General features: G+C 30.5%; 2 protein-coding genes across 3 annotated transcripts; both read right to left on the reverse strand.

The window, feature by feature from the left end:
• Positions 1–928: 928 nt before the first annotated feature.
• LOC145054255 (uncharacterized) lies at positions 929–4,322 on the reverse strand. 2 transcript variants are annotated; one of them, XM_079002403.1, is made up of 9 exons: positions 3,904–4,318; positions 3,682–3,756; positions 3,338–3,479; positions 2,940–3,242; positions 2,031–2,850; positions 1,724–1,962; positions 1,555–1,628; positions 1,346–1,457; positions 929–1,231 (listed from the first exon to the last, which is right to left on the reverse strand). In XM_079002403.1, the coding sequence occupies exons 2-9, from the start codon at positions 3,735–3,737 to the stop codon at positions 1,175–1,177; spliced, it is 1,803 nt and encodes a 600-aa protein (XP_078858529.1). In that variant the 5' UTR covers positions 3,738–3,756; positions 3,904–4,318; the 3' UTR covers positions 929–1,174. The 2 variants fall into 2 exon arrangements, with proteins under 2 accessions (XP_078858529.1, XP_078858530.1); XM_079002404.1 differs by lacking the exon at positions 929–1,231 and having other exon boundaries at positions 1,724–1,782; positions 1,889–1,962; positions 3,904–4,322.
• Positions 4,323–9,083: 4,761 nt separating this feature from the next.
• AUG2 (HAUS augmin-like complex subunit) lies at positions 9,084–11,342 on the reverse strand. The gene is made up of 6 exons (XM_079002405.1): positions 11,071–11,342; positions 10,300–10,422; positions 10,088–10,192; positions 9,935–10,003; positions 9,743–9,856; positions 9,084–9,591 (listed from the first exon to the last, which is right to left on the reverse strand). The coding sequence occupies exons 1-6, from the start codon at positions 11,197–11,199 to the stop codon at positions 9,244–9,246; spliced, it is 888 nt and encodes a 295-aa protein (XP_078858531.1). The 5' UTR covers positions 11,200–11,342; the 3' UTR covers positions 9,084–9,243.
• Positions 11,343–12,549: the final 1,207 nt, after the last annotated feature.

A 12,549-nucleotide genomic window follows, 5' to 3' on the forward strand; every position in this document is an offset into this window, starting at 1 on the left:
GGGGTTCAAAAATACCCGATCCGAAATTATCCGAAATTTCGGATATCCGATTTTTCAGATTCGGATACGGATAGTGAATTTATAAAGTTTCGGATATTTCGGATATCCGATATCCGAAAAAAATAATTTTTCTTTATTTTTTAGTATTTTAAAATGAGAAATTAAAAACATTGACATGCTTAATGGACTAATGTTCCCCACCATTTTCAACTTTTTCGTGACCATTCTTTCCAAACTTTTATTGCAAACCTTTCCATTTACAATCGTTATATATTTGTTTGTTATAATCCTAGTTTGTTGGCTTATAATAAAAAAACTATTAAATAAATGCTACATATATTTATTTGTTGCTATCGATATCCATCAATGTCGCAAGATTTAACATAGTTGCTATTATTAATTTTAAGAGTTGCAGTAATTTTACGGATCGGATGTTCAGATGTGGATATTTATTTAAAATTAATGAAATTCGGATATCCGGTTTAATATCCGAATCCGTATCCGAAATTTCGGACACGGATTCGGATATCAAAAATCAACTATCCGAATTTTCGGATATCCGGTTTTGAACACCCCTAGTTATAATGGTCATACGTAAACTCTTCATAAAAATTTGTTATTTAGATGTGTATTAAAAAAAAATTAATCAAATGTGAACAAACCGAAAAGTTAATTACCTTAATAAATCTATTTCCTTAAAAAAATATGTACATTCAAGGTTTTAAAAATAATTTTGTACTTTCCGAACAATATGTAGATAAGTGAGTTTATTAAAAGGAAATCATGTTTAAAAAGTCAACACCAATATTTATAGCTCTTTGCAGATTAACCCATTCATCATAATATTATCTAGCTCCAAGTTTAGTAAAAGCTTTGAAGTAGGTAATAGGCATCTCTACAAAATTAAGTAAAAATAAAACGCAAATCATTAAAAAAAAAGTGTATTCATTAATAAGTTATTTGATATTATTATATACATGTATCTATATGTATATTTACTGCTCCAAAACCTTGTAATTTATCATCTCCAAAATCACGCCTTCTTGTTGTTAGCCCAAAAATATTCAACACAACAAGCTGCCTGATATTGTCTTTACCAATTTCGTCTTTCATAACAAAACTCCTCGATCTTTATACCAATGGTGTTTCTTTGTATACAACATTTAGTTACTTGTCAACACTGTTTAATGTTTTTAGCAACCAATCCCCTCCTTCTATCCATGCTTTCCACCTATATTATAAATATCCATATATAACAAATTCACGTTCAATGTCAAACCATCATATCATATACACTTTTTAATTTGGTAGGAAACTTTGACACAAACTAACAAGAACAACGTACCAGTGTCTTGCTTCCTGACTTCTTCACTCTTTGTATGGAATTCAAGAGGCGTGACCTCCCTGTAATTGGCTGATCAAGTCTTCTAATTAACTCTTGTACATGATTATATATGCTGCAAATTAATCCATATAACAAAATATTTGTATTAATTTCTATAAATATTGGAGAATTCTGTTTTTTTTTTTTTTTTTTTTATCCAAATACTGCACCTTAGTCGATGCCTATTGCAAGCTGTGAAAAATGCAACAAACCCATTCAAAATGCTCCGAACAGCACGAAAAATCTACCAAAATAAAAATTATACAAACTAATTTATTAACCACATAAACAATATATGAAACCTGATGACATGATACATCCATCCATATGTATATGTACCTGAGAGAAAAGATCATTCCAAAGAGCACGCCACATGGAAACTTCATAAGTGCTAGCAGCTGTTTCAGCATTGGAAGCCACCTTAAATATACCACTCACAAAAATCCATATAACTCCACTCAAATTATACATATGGTTAAACATAAATCCCACAAAATTCGATACCCCAACAACAAGGTGAACTGGAGCACACACTATCCCCCAAACAAACCAAAATACCGGGTACAAGATCGCTGTTGCTGCAATATTAAAAATTTTAAATAAGTTTTCAAACTATCGAGAACCTGAAATAAAGTTATTAACTTACCAATAATCCAAATGATCGATGCGATGAAATAAACAGGAAGCAATATGATATCGATTAGATTCTCAAATGTATTCCAAAATGTTGTCATCAGAATCCAAACGAAAGAGAAAAAATAATCCCCCGTCTGTATGAATATGTTCCAAATGGGAAGAAGGACCTCCAAAACCACCATTAATGGCCGAGTCAGAAATGAAACATGTGATTGTAGAGTACACGTCATCATCAAGAACCACTTGACTGCTTTCTGAGAGTTATGCAAAAACAACATAGTCCCCAAATACTTGATTCGTGACACCATCTCCCATGTTTCTATCCACCCAAAAAGTGGCCCACATAAACGGGATGCGGTTGCTTTAAGAAGAGGGATGTTTTTATACAAATCATAGAAGCCAATCACAACTGTAACAATTGAAATTGCCACGTATAAAAATCTTGCTAGAGGGCACATCCATGGCCGATATATATGGCAGAATACTGGGTAGGATTGAAAGAAGATAACCCAAGATGGAAGTCCAGCTTCTAATAAAGTAAGCAATCGCAAGTCTGGCATAATTATGTCTTGTAATTCGAAAGGAAGATCATGATCATTGAAACGAAATATAAGTAATGCGTCCATGTATTCAGTAGCTTCATCTACCTCTTCACATGAGTCGCTTTGAGAATCAGTCTCAACATTCATGGAGTTGAGTTGCTGTTTTAAAAGAGAACACTCACTTGGTGTCCCTGGAAACCATGAAGTTATGCCTTTAGCAGCTTGAGATATACTATCGAATTCCCATCTTCTCATATGTTTTGCTTCTATGGCAAGACAAGTATCAGTCTGTTCAAAGAATAAGAAATCCCAGTTAAATCATGAATCAACCAGAAAGATATATATATATAAAGAAATAAGATGAGAGATTTAAATACCTGAAGTTCATTCAAGTAATTGATGCCACGTACATCTTTCCAGGCGACTTCAAAAACGATGAATCCATATAAGGTTCTATGCAGTTTGCTACTTGCAAGCAAGGAAGTTCTAAGCTTCTCAACAGGTAGCAGGGCCCTTTTTCTTGAGAGAATTGCAGCATCAATCACCAGGAACCATCTTCTCAGATTTTCAGATGGGGTTGAAGTTGAAGTTTCAGAAGAGAACTTCAACTCGTTGAAATTTTGGGTGGTGTCTTTCCTGTCGTTTCTTGCTCTTCTGATCGCGAAAGGGGACATCCGAGACTGAAAACATAATCAAGAAGAGTATTATGATGATATGATTGTTTGACGTATAACAGGTGGAGAAATAATATGATGTTTTAGATTTTTTTAGAGACCTTGGTAACCATTAATTGCCACAGGTGTGCAGGACGTGATACTAAGTCTTGCAGCCATGGTCTGTTATCTACCAATACATAGAATGTCTTGCTATCAGGTGCTAAGAAGAGGCTAAGATCTGAAAGATACGATTGCAAGTCTCTGCAACAAAGAAAAATATGATACCATAGAATTAACTCCGCGATATGAATTCAAGTTGCAAAAAAATTTCATCAATACCACAGATAAAACAATTCAATCTCAAATATGAAGCAAAATCTTAATTCGCAAGTTGCACCAAGTGAAAATAATTGTGAAAACCTAAAATTAATAAATCAGGTATGCTTGACGTGAAGATTCATACCCAATCTGAAGACTGGTTAACCTAAAAAAGTGTCGAGCAGTGCTGCATTTCGCCATTTAAATAGCAATCGAAGCTCTGCTTAGCTCAAAACACAAAAAACAAGCTCAATTTTCAGAAAAAATAAACTAAATCCGAGGATCTATAAAAAGCATATCAGACGTCCTAAACTATAAATCCAATGCTCGCAAATTAACAATAAAACAGTATCAAAGTAATCGGAACCTGATGGAGATCAATCAAGCGAACAATGCATAAGAACTGCGAAGAAGAAGAAGAAGAAGAGAGCGGCAAAACAAAAACACCGTCGAACTTCATAACAATGGAATGGATCAGTCCATGCTTATCAGAGCAACCATTATTAAATACAGCACATATGATATTACAATTTTGAAATTCATAGTCGTTCATGAATCAACGCACACTTCTGTGTGCGATCTCTCTTTTTTTTTTTCTCTCTCTCTCTCTCTAAATTTAGAAGTGACGAATTCGGATAACTTCGTCGCTAAGGCTGAGGTGGCGTTTTCCGGCGACGACACGTAGAAGACGAAAGCAGTTTCGAGAGGACGACAGGGGCATTAATGGAAATGGGTAGAAGCTTACTGTTACGAAGATATAGGGGCAGAAGAGTAAATATAGCCTAGGGATCGGAGACCTGTTCCTGCCTGTAGGATAGAGTTATAGGATCAAGTGTGATGACGTGGATAAGGAAGAAATGTTAGCATAAAGAACTACCCACTGGATAATACTGGACCCGCACCCACGCTACGTAAAATAATAGTACTAGTATTTTTGGATTTTAATTAATAAGTTCTCAAAGTTTGTATTTTTATTTTTGTATTGTTCATATCGACATCGTTTTTGCCCATCTATAGGTTTTCCGATACATAACACGTTGTGGATACTAAATATACATTCTTATTTTAATATTTATTTTAATAGACACACCCTAAATTTGACTTTTTTTTGTCAAATCAAAGGGAAGTAGCTGACATTATCTCTTTATTCATGTTAATTGCCTTCTAAATTTGAAAATATAACAGTTTTTATTGGTTAGTTCAAAAAACAACTTGTTAGGATGATAACAAACTAATTACTATTCGATTTTAAAATCATTAGAGATATATCTATATGATTAAAATTAGACATAAACATAGCGTTTGTGGAGGGGAGATAATATATATAATTTGGTATGAGAATTTTCTCACGTGCAACAAATTACAAATACATATATTATGTTGAATTATTAATGCCTTATCATGCATCCCATCTGAAGAGTTGTATTTATATACTTTTATTTGTATATAAGTTTAATCAAATGTTTTAAGAAAATCAATTATAAAATAAATGATATAATTTTCATTTTAGAAACAAAACTTTTCCTTAAACACTATATTTTAAAAGCAGATGTTTGGTAGTGAACCTTTAATATCTTCTAGTTTTGTAGCTTTTAACAAAAAAGTTTTGTTTGAGAATACAAACATTTAACTTTTATTTTAAACAAAAAAAAAACTTAAAAGCTTGTAGCCTATAAGAAAAACTACTGAGATTTTTTACTAAATTTTTAGAATTACCTTTAAAATATATTTATATATTTATCTAGTTTTAAATAATGTTCTTTTATAAAATTGTACATATTTCAAAATTTTACATCCACTAAACATATAACAAATAAAATTTATTCTATGAGCTACCAACTATCAATTACTGGTTTTTAACTTTCTCTAAGTCCAATAGTAAATGAACCATTAGGTAGGTCGTTTATTAATGATATTTACAACATGTCAAAGTCCATTTAATGTGATATAACTTTCTTGGGTATCAAAAACATTGCTGCGAATTTTTGTTTGCAAGATTCTTATTAATAATGAGCCTAGCCTGCATAAAAATATATTCTAACTAAATATCTTGAATTAAAGAATCTGAGTTGTCGATTTCATGGTGTTAAATAAACAAATAACATTACATATATGCATGAATGTTCATATTTCATCATATTTAGCATGGTTTTATTATGAAGAACAAATTGTTAAATTCAATACTAAATATACAACGAAAAATCCGTTCCCACACTTTATTTAAATGTCTTTGTTTTCTTCACTTTTTAATTTTATCCTTCTATTAATTTTCCTAAAATGTGTAATTTTAAACCACTTTTTAGGACCATTTGTACATCTAAATCAATTTATATTACACAAAACATTTTTTTATACAAAATAATCTTGTAAGTTTATGGTTAAATATGGACACGGACCTAGTTACCTTTAAGTTAAAACTATTTTAACTAATTAAATCATTTATTTAATTATAAATTTATGATATCGGCAAACAAACGTTCACTTTAAATGTGCTCTTCTTAAGATAAAGTTAATTAAATATATATTCCTTACGTGAAATTTACCTTTTCTTTTCAATAGAACATCTTTCTTCTTTGATTAATTTCTGACTCGTATAGTTTTCTAAATTTTTTAATAGGCGATGAAGAAGTGAAATAATTGTGAAAGCATGTGGTGTGATTGTGAATTATTTTTGAAAAACAAAACAAATCAACCCCATGTTTCCCACTTACTTTCTTATTATTTATACATAGGATTCGAATTTAAATATTAAGTTATAGCTACAACTAATACTTATATTCTATTATTTATAAATTTATAAATATATAAAAAAAAGTATGTCATACAAAACACAAAATTATAAATAGAGTATATTTCAAATTCGGTCTATGGGGTTTGATGATTTCTTTTGATACACTTCAATGGCTTTCAATTTTACAAAATTGATCATTTTAACCATGGATCGGGTTTTTAGATTTAACATGTTTGTTTTTGTCTGTTAAATTTGATAGAATGATCACTTTGCCCTTATTGTCTGTTAAATTTGATAGAATGATCACTTTGCCCTTATCGCACCAGGCCTTCAATCGTAAGGGGCCTCCGATTGAGAATTTTTGTTAATATTATATTACTAAAAAAAGTTAGAAGAAAATAATAATAATAAGTTAATTAAAACAGAATTTCATGTTACAAATCTCATTTATATTATAAACAATAAAAATTTTGTTTGATAAAATAGTGGACTCCTTTTGTCTTTAGCGGTAAAAGATTTCCTTAATAATATTTTACAAAAAAGGTATAGGGCCTTAATTTAATTTTGCACAGAGTCTCCAATATCTCAGGGCCGGGCCTGCCAACACTCACTCTATGGACGCACTACTAAAGATGATGATGAACTGGACATTGGGGATGGGAGACTCCTCCTCATTGTTGTTTTTAGGTTAAAGAATAAATAAATTATTGATAATAAAATACTAATAACAAATAAATAGAAGTTTATTAAAAGTTTGAAATTTAGGGTATATGGTAATTGAACAATCATTTAACATACCAAATACCAAAATAAAACGGATGTTATTTCTAGGAACCAAAAAGACCATATTCACACATTCGAATCAAAACCAACAACTCAAGGACCAATGCCTCTTCACGACTTCAACTTTTGTATTTGAACAAAATTGATATAGAGTTTAGAGTTGTAGAAATGGTCCTACATTTTCCTTTTTTATTTATAAATGGCAAATACTTATTTCTTTTAAATTTTTGGTGTTTTGTAAAGTTACTAGTTAAATCCTTAAAATTTCAATCATTTATACATATTACAATTTTATTTAAATTATCCTTCTTTTTAGTTTCTAGCTTTTTATGTTTTTTTTAATTAATATTTTTTATAAAAAGTAATCAACTTTCCTTACATTTTTTACAAATTTATTTTCAACGAATTCATTTTTACAAAAATAGTTTTTTAAGTGATCGTTTTTATTATAACTTTTTACATCTATATTTTTATACATAATTTTTTATGATCTGTTAGTTTTAATTTGTTTTGTAATAGTTTCTTATATAAATCACTAGTTTTTATGCGTAATTTTATGATTTGTATTTTTTTTATTTGTTTCTTAATAATTATTATCTATTTGTCATAGTGTAGTTTTTAAATAAATATTAAGTCTTCCCTACTATTCGTGATTGTACAAACCCAGTTGTATACAAACTTTGAAAGTTTTATTATAGATCATGCTAATATTGATGATACCATTGAGTTTTGCATCAAGAAATTTACATTACCTTCAAGATTAGTGAAGGAGGACTTTCAACTTGTGGGTGTCATTATTTTTCAGTACGAATCTTCAATTCAAGTCCTACACAAGAGCTGTTCTCTTGATGCAAATAGGTTTTTTTTATTTTGTATTATTAAGAAGAATATGATAGATTCGATCGATATTTATTAGTTTATATGTCAAGGTAAACATAACGTAAGCTTTCATACTAGTATTTTTTTAGAACAACAAATCTAATTTATTTCAAACTATTCTGAATTTCATTTTATGTTTCAAACGGCAAATCTAAACTACTTTTAATTTCATTTTATGTCTCAAACCACAAATCTAATACTACTCTTAATTTCATTTTATCATCTTATGTCGTAAACAGTACTTGAATATTTGATCTAATAAAAAATGTTAAACTAAAATCCATTTGGCAGTAAATTCCAAATATAATCTAAAATTCATGAGGATATATTTTGAACCAATCGCGAAATACTCACGTTAGCGACTAATGATTTATTAGAAAATAATTATACCAAACTAAACAAAAAACTGAAAAAGCAAAGACTTTAATAATAAATTGGTGTTTTTTTAAAGGAAAAGATTGTAATAATCACATTGCTACTCTAGTACTCTACTTTGAGATTTTTCGGTGCTCGAGAAAAGCCCATTGATAAATAGAACGTGCAGCATAGTAGCAGATGCCATAGCCACAATATAGTAAACTATAATTTTATCTTTGTATAAAGATTTAACCATGTAGGTGTAACAAACTTAGTACTTTTCTTAATCAATTTTTGTAACATTGGTTACTATTGTATATAAAACTATCCTTGTGGGAGTCGTAGTAGTTAAGAAATGAAAATTTCATACAGAATGTCCAATGTTCAAACTTTGACACATCTAAATATTAATAGTGTTTTATTATTGACCTCACATATAGATTTTTTAACGGATTGACGTGCATTTCATATGAAACTACAAATTTGGTATACAAAAGTATGTTACATAGATGAAAAAAAATGATATCACAAATGCCAGATGCTTACCTCAAATTCCCAATAACGTCCGTGATTTTATAATGTTCACCTTTTTTTTTTCTTAAGATTGAAAGAAAACCCCAAAGCTAAAATATGTGATTTAAACATTGGTCAACTACTTTCGAAGTGCAAAATTTTTAAATGATCAACATTAAGCGACCTTTGTGTTGATTTTTCTAGGTGTTAATTTGTTGTTTATTGATTGTTATGATTAATGATGTTTGTTAAAATGTTATATACACATATCAATCAAATTCCTCTTCTCGACTGAATCAAGTATTCCATTCAATCAAAATTTATACTTCTTGTAAATTTTACAACACCAATGCATGCAAAATCAAACACTTTCTTCTCATCAAACATGGTGAAAATACACACACATACACAATAAAACCAACAAACAAAATCAAATCAATTTTATCATAAACCAGTTGCCTTTCCCAAAGGCCAAGATAATCTTCGGTTACTCATTCCATCTAAATCACTATTGTTTCCAATCTCTTCTTGCTCTTGCCTTTTCGAGCTTCCAAGACCCAAATCATCAAAACTCGATTCCTTTTCCCATGGAGGTGGAGTCATAAAATTGGAATCCAGCGATGTTGTTCTTTGAGAAACATCATTATTTCCCAAGGGCATTATCGTCATTCCAGACTCAGAGGGTCCTAACCTAAGTTTTTGTAGTGTCGCAAAAGATTCTCTCATGGCTGTCATCGCTTCAAAAAACCTCGTACATGATGCCAACGCCACAGGGATTGGCCGTAGCATCTCCTGCATCACACTGTCTGTGTCAATACAGTACAAAACAGAACAGAACAAAACAAAACAAATTTACTAGTACTTTTTATGTCAGTGAGACAAAAAATGAAAATTTTGCTTTTTTTTGTAAGCTGAAAAGACGTAAATGCCCTGATAGCCATACCCCCCAAACGGATGGTGGTTCTTTAAAGTTTTGAGTCCACTGGAAATCTGCAACAGATGCTGTTAGAGCACCATAATCACTAGCAGCCTTCATCAATAGTTCGGAGAATTGTTTCTGTAAAATTTTGGAAATGTTAAACATAAAAGTTTTCTTGATATGAAAATAAAATATTGCAAGTATTAAAAGATTAACCTGATATTCTGCTTCCACAGGAATGCAGTCTAAAGAATATGGCTGTTGAAGACGGGCTATAATTCGGTCCTGAAAGTTGAATAAAGTACAAATGAGAAATCTCAAAAAAAGTGTTTGATAAAAAGATTTGAGACAAGGCAGAAAATGTATTACCTTATTCTGGATAACATCTTTTAATATAGTAGTGATTCTTGATAAAGTTTCTATCTTTTTCTCCATTTCACTTACGTGTGTCAAGTGGGCGACATTTTTATCTTCCTGAAAATGCAAAAAGAAATCAGCAATCACAAAATGAAAGTTGGGTTTTTTTTTTTTTAACCCAAAATAAAATTCTAGAATCAATATAGAAAGATTGATGACTTCACCTTGCGACCTTGAAGTTCCACTTGCAAATCTGCAATTTTTCTTTGTACAGAGGTAAGTTCCCTCAAGACTCGTATCAAGTCATCCCCTTTTTCACCTCCAGCTGATAAATTCTGCAAGTCTTCCTAAACAAGAACACAAAAAAAATCAAGGGAAATGCAAGCAGTCTAATATTTTGACAATATAAGTAACCAGTGATGATAAATTACTGCTTCTCTAACTTCAAAGATAAGCATAGATTGCTTTTAGAGAAAAGGACCACAATGTATCCTGATGCACAACTTGTATGTAATCAGGTGGCAACCACTGCATCTTAATTTCTTTCTTTTTAAATATAAAAAACACAAACATTTTCCAATATATCAGTATGGTTGAAGCACAAGTACGCTAATATTCTTCATTGCATAGTAGACCTACATGTTACAAATAAGTGACTATCTTTCACACATTTCCCAAATATCATATAAAAGAGATTCAGGAAATCTAACAATATACTAAAGGAGACCCTTCCAGTTTTCATACAGTGATTGTATATAAAACATGTCACATACAATAAATTATCGTCAAAACCCCCGATCAAAATCTTCAAATAGGTAAACCTAAATCTTAAATAATTTTGTAACTTGAAAGCCATTAGCAAAGTAACATAAAAATAGTCACTAATTTCACCTCGTTTGGGGATTGCAGACACCTAGAAGGCTAGAACCCTAAATTCACAAATTCAACATGTATTTAAGGCGAATGTGTGTAAGATCACAGAGAAGAAAATTGACCTGGGAAGGAGGAGGAGCTACAGAGAAACCAAGGTCGGCAGCGATTGAGAGGGCATCTGACATGCCACCAAGTCGTCTGAGAGGTTTTCTTCCCACCCAACTACTATCGCTTCCTTGAATCGACGTCATTTCAATAGTAATCGTTCTTACTCCACCGATTTTCTGGATCGAGCACTTGATGAACACTCTGTTTGCCTGATCGTCGTGGATGTCACTTCGGCCGGCTCTCTGTGAATTTTGAAATTGAAAAAGGAGAAGTGGTCGTTGAGGATCGAACATCCAGGCTAAACCGCACTATTAAATATAATGGTCCATTCCAGTCCCTGGACTATCACTCACCCTCCATTTTAGTCCTCCAATGTTTTAACCAACAATGACTTTTTGGGTAGTTAACGGTCGTTTTATTGTTCACGAATTCACGTTTAATTTGAGTGTGTTATGAGGAAAAAGTTTCCGGATTTAAGTGTGTATAAGGATAAATAATTAAATATGCATACTAAGGTTAAATATCATATATCACGATATGAAGAAGATTTGTCATATTTTCGTATTTAACAATAACCATGTCTTGAGAAATATATAATATGAAGGTTTTTTTTTGTAATAAAGTAATTAAGTGTGAGACGCATATATTATACGGGTTGATTAAAACAAAATGTTAAATACGAAGGAGTAAATGAAAAGTTTATTTATATTTGAAATTTGAAATAAGTGAAAACTATGAGAAATTTTTAAAAATAAATAAATAAATTGAAATTATGTGCTTAGTTGTTAATTTTTTTAAGAAAATAAACATACAAAAAATAAATAAATTGAAAGTATGTGATTAGTTGTCAACCCGTGTATTAAATTGGTTAATTATAAAAAAAAAATGTTAAATAAGAAGGTTTAAGCTATAAATTTTTAGAATTTTAAATTTAAAATTTAAAATTAATATAATCATTATGGTATATTTAATTTATGGAAACTAAATTATTGATATATTAGAAAATGAAAATTAAAGTAAATGACAAGTGACAAGGGCAAATATATATTTTTAAATTACCACAAATTAACATTTGGCAGATTGAAGGAAAGAATGAAATATGACAAAATTATTTTCATTTATTATGGAGGATTTTGTTAGGATAAATACAAAATTACCCAATTATTCGTAACCATCGTAAAATATCTATAAGTAGATAAATATATATCTTAGGCATTGTAAAACTTAAAAGTACACATCTTCACACACTTCAAATGGATGTTTTGATTTACATTTATTGCAACATCAAACAATAACAACAAACTCAAAACCACACAAAACTAAAAAAATGCAAGGTGGATATCAACAATAAAGTATCCATCGGGGTAGAGCGAATATTCATGTAGATGACATATAACATACGTCAGATGTTTGGTTTCGAGTATCATGTCAATAATAATATTTGGAATGCCAATTTTGGAATTCAAACTCTTGGATGCCATTATGGAATACTA

The sequence above is a fragment of the Lactuca serriola genome, chromosome 5 (genome assembly GCF_051521515.1).
Source record: "Lactuca serriola cultivar US96UC23 chromosome 5, Lser_US96UC23_V15, whole genome shotgun sequence".
NCBI classification, from domain to species: Eukaryota; Viridiplantae; Streptophyta; class Magnoliopsida; order Asterales; family Asteraceae; genus Lactuca; species Lactuca serriola.

What these genes read in the sequence shown, in the direction of transcription:
- LOC145054255 (XM_079002403.1), bottom strand. Translation starts at nt 3,737, where the DNA reads ATGGCGAAATGCAGCACTGCTCGACACTTTTTTAGGTTAACCAGTCTT. An exon ending in ATTACTTGAATGAACTTCAG is followed by an intron (nt 2,851 to 2,939) that starts GTATTTAAATCT and finishes TTCTTTGAACAG; the next exon opens with ACTGATACTTGTCTTGCCAT. An exon ending in GGAATGATCTTTTCTCTCAG is followed by an intron (nt 1,629 to 1,723) that starts GTACATATACAT and finishes TTATTTTGGTAG; the next exon opens with ATTTTTCGTGCTGTTCGGAG.
- AUG2 (XM_079002405.1), bottom strand. Translation starts at nt 11,199, where the DNA reads ATGACGTCGATTCAAGGAAGCGATAGTAGTTGGGTGGGAAGAAAACCT. An exon ending in TAGCTCCTCCTCCTTCCCAG is followed by an intron (nt 10,423 to 11,070) that starts GTCAATTTTCTT and finishes GTTCTTGTTTAG; the next exon opens with GAAGACTTGCAGAATTTATC. An exon ending in CTGTGGAAGCAGAATATCAG is followed by an intron (nt 9,857 to 9,934) that starts GTTAATCTTTTA and finishes AAAATTTTACAG; the next exon opens with AAACAATTCTCCGAACTATT.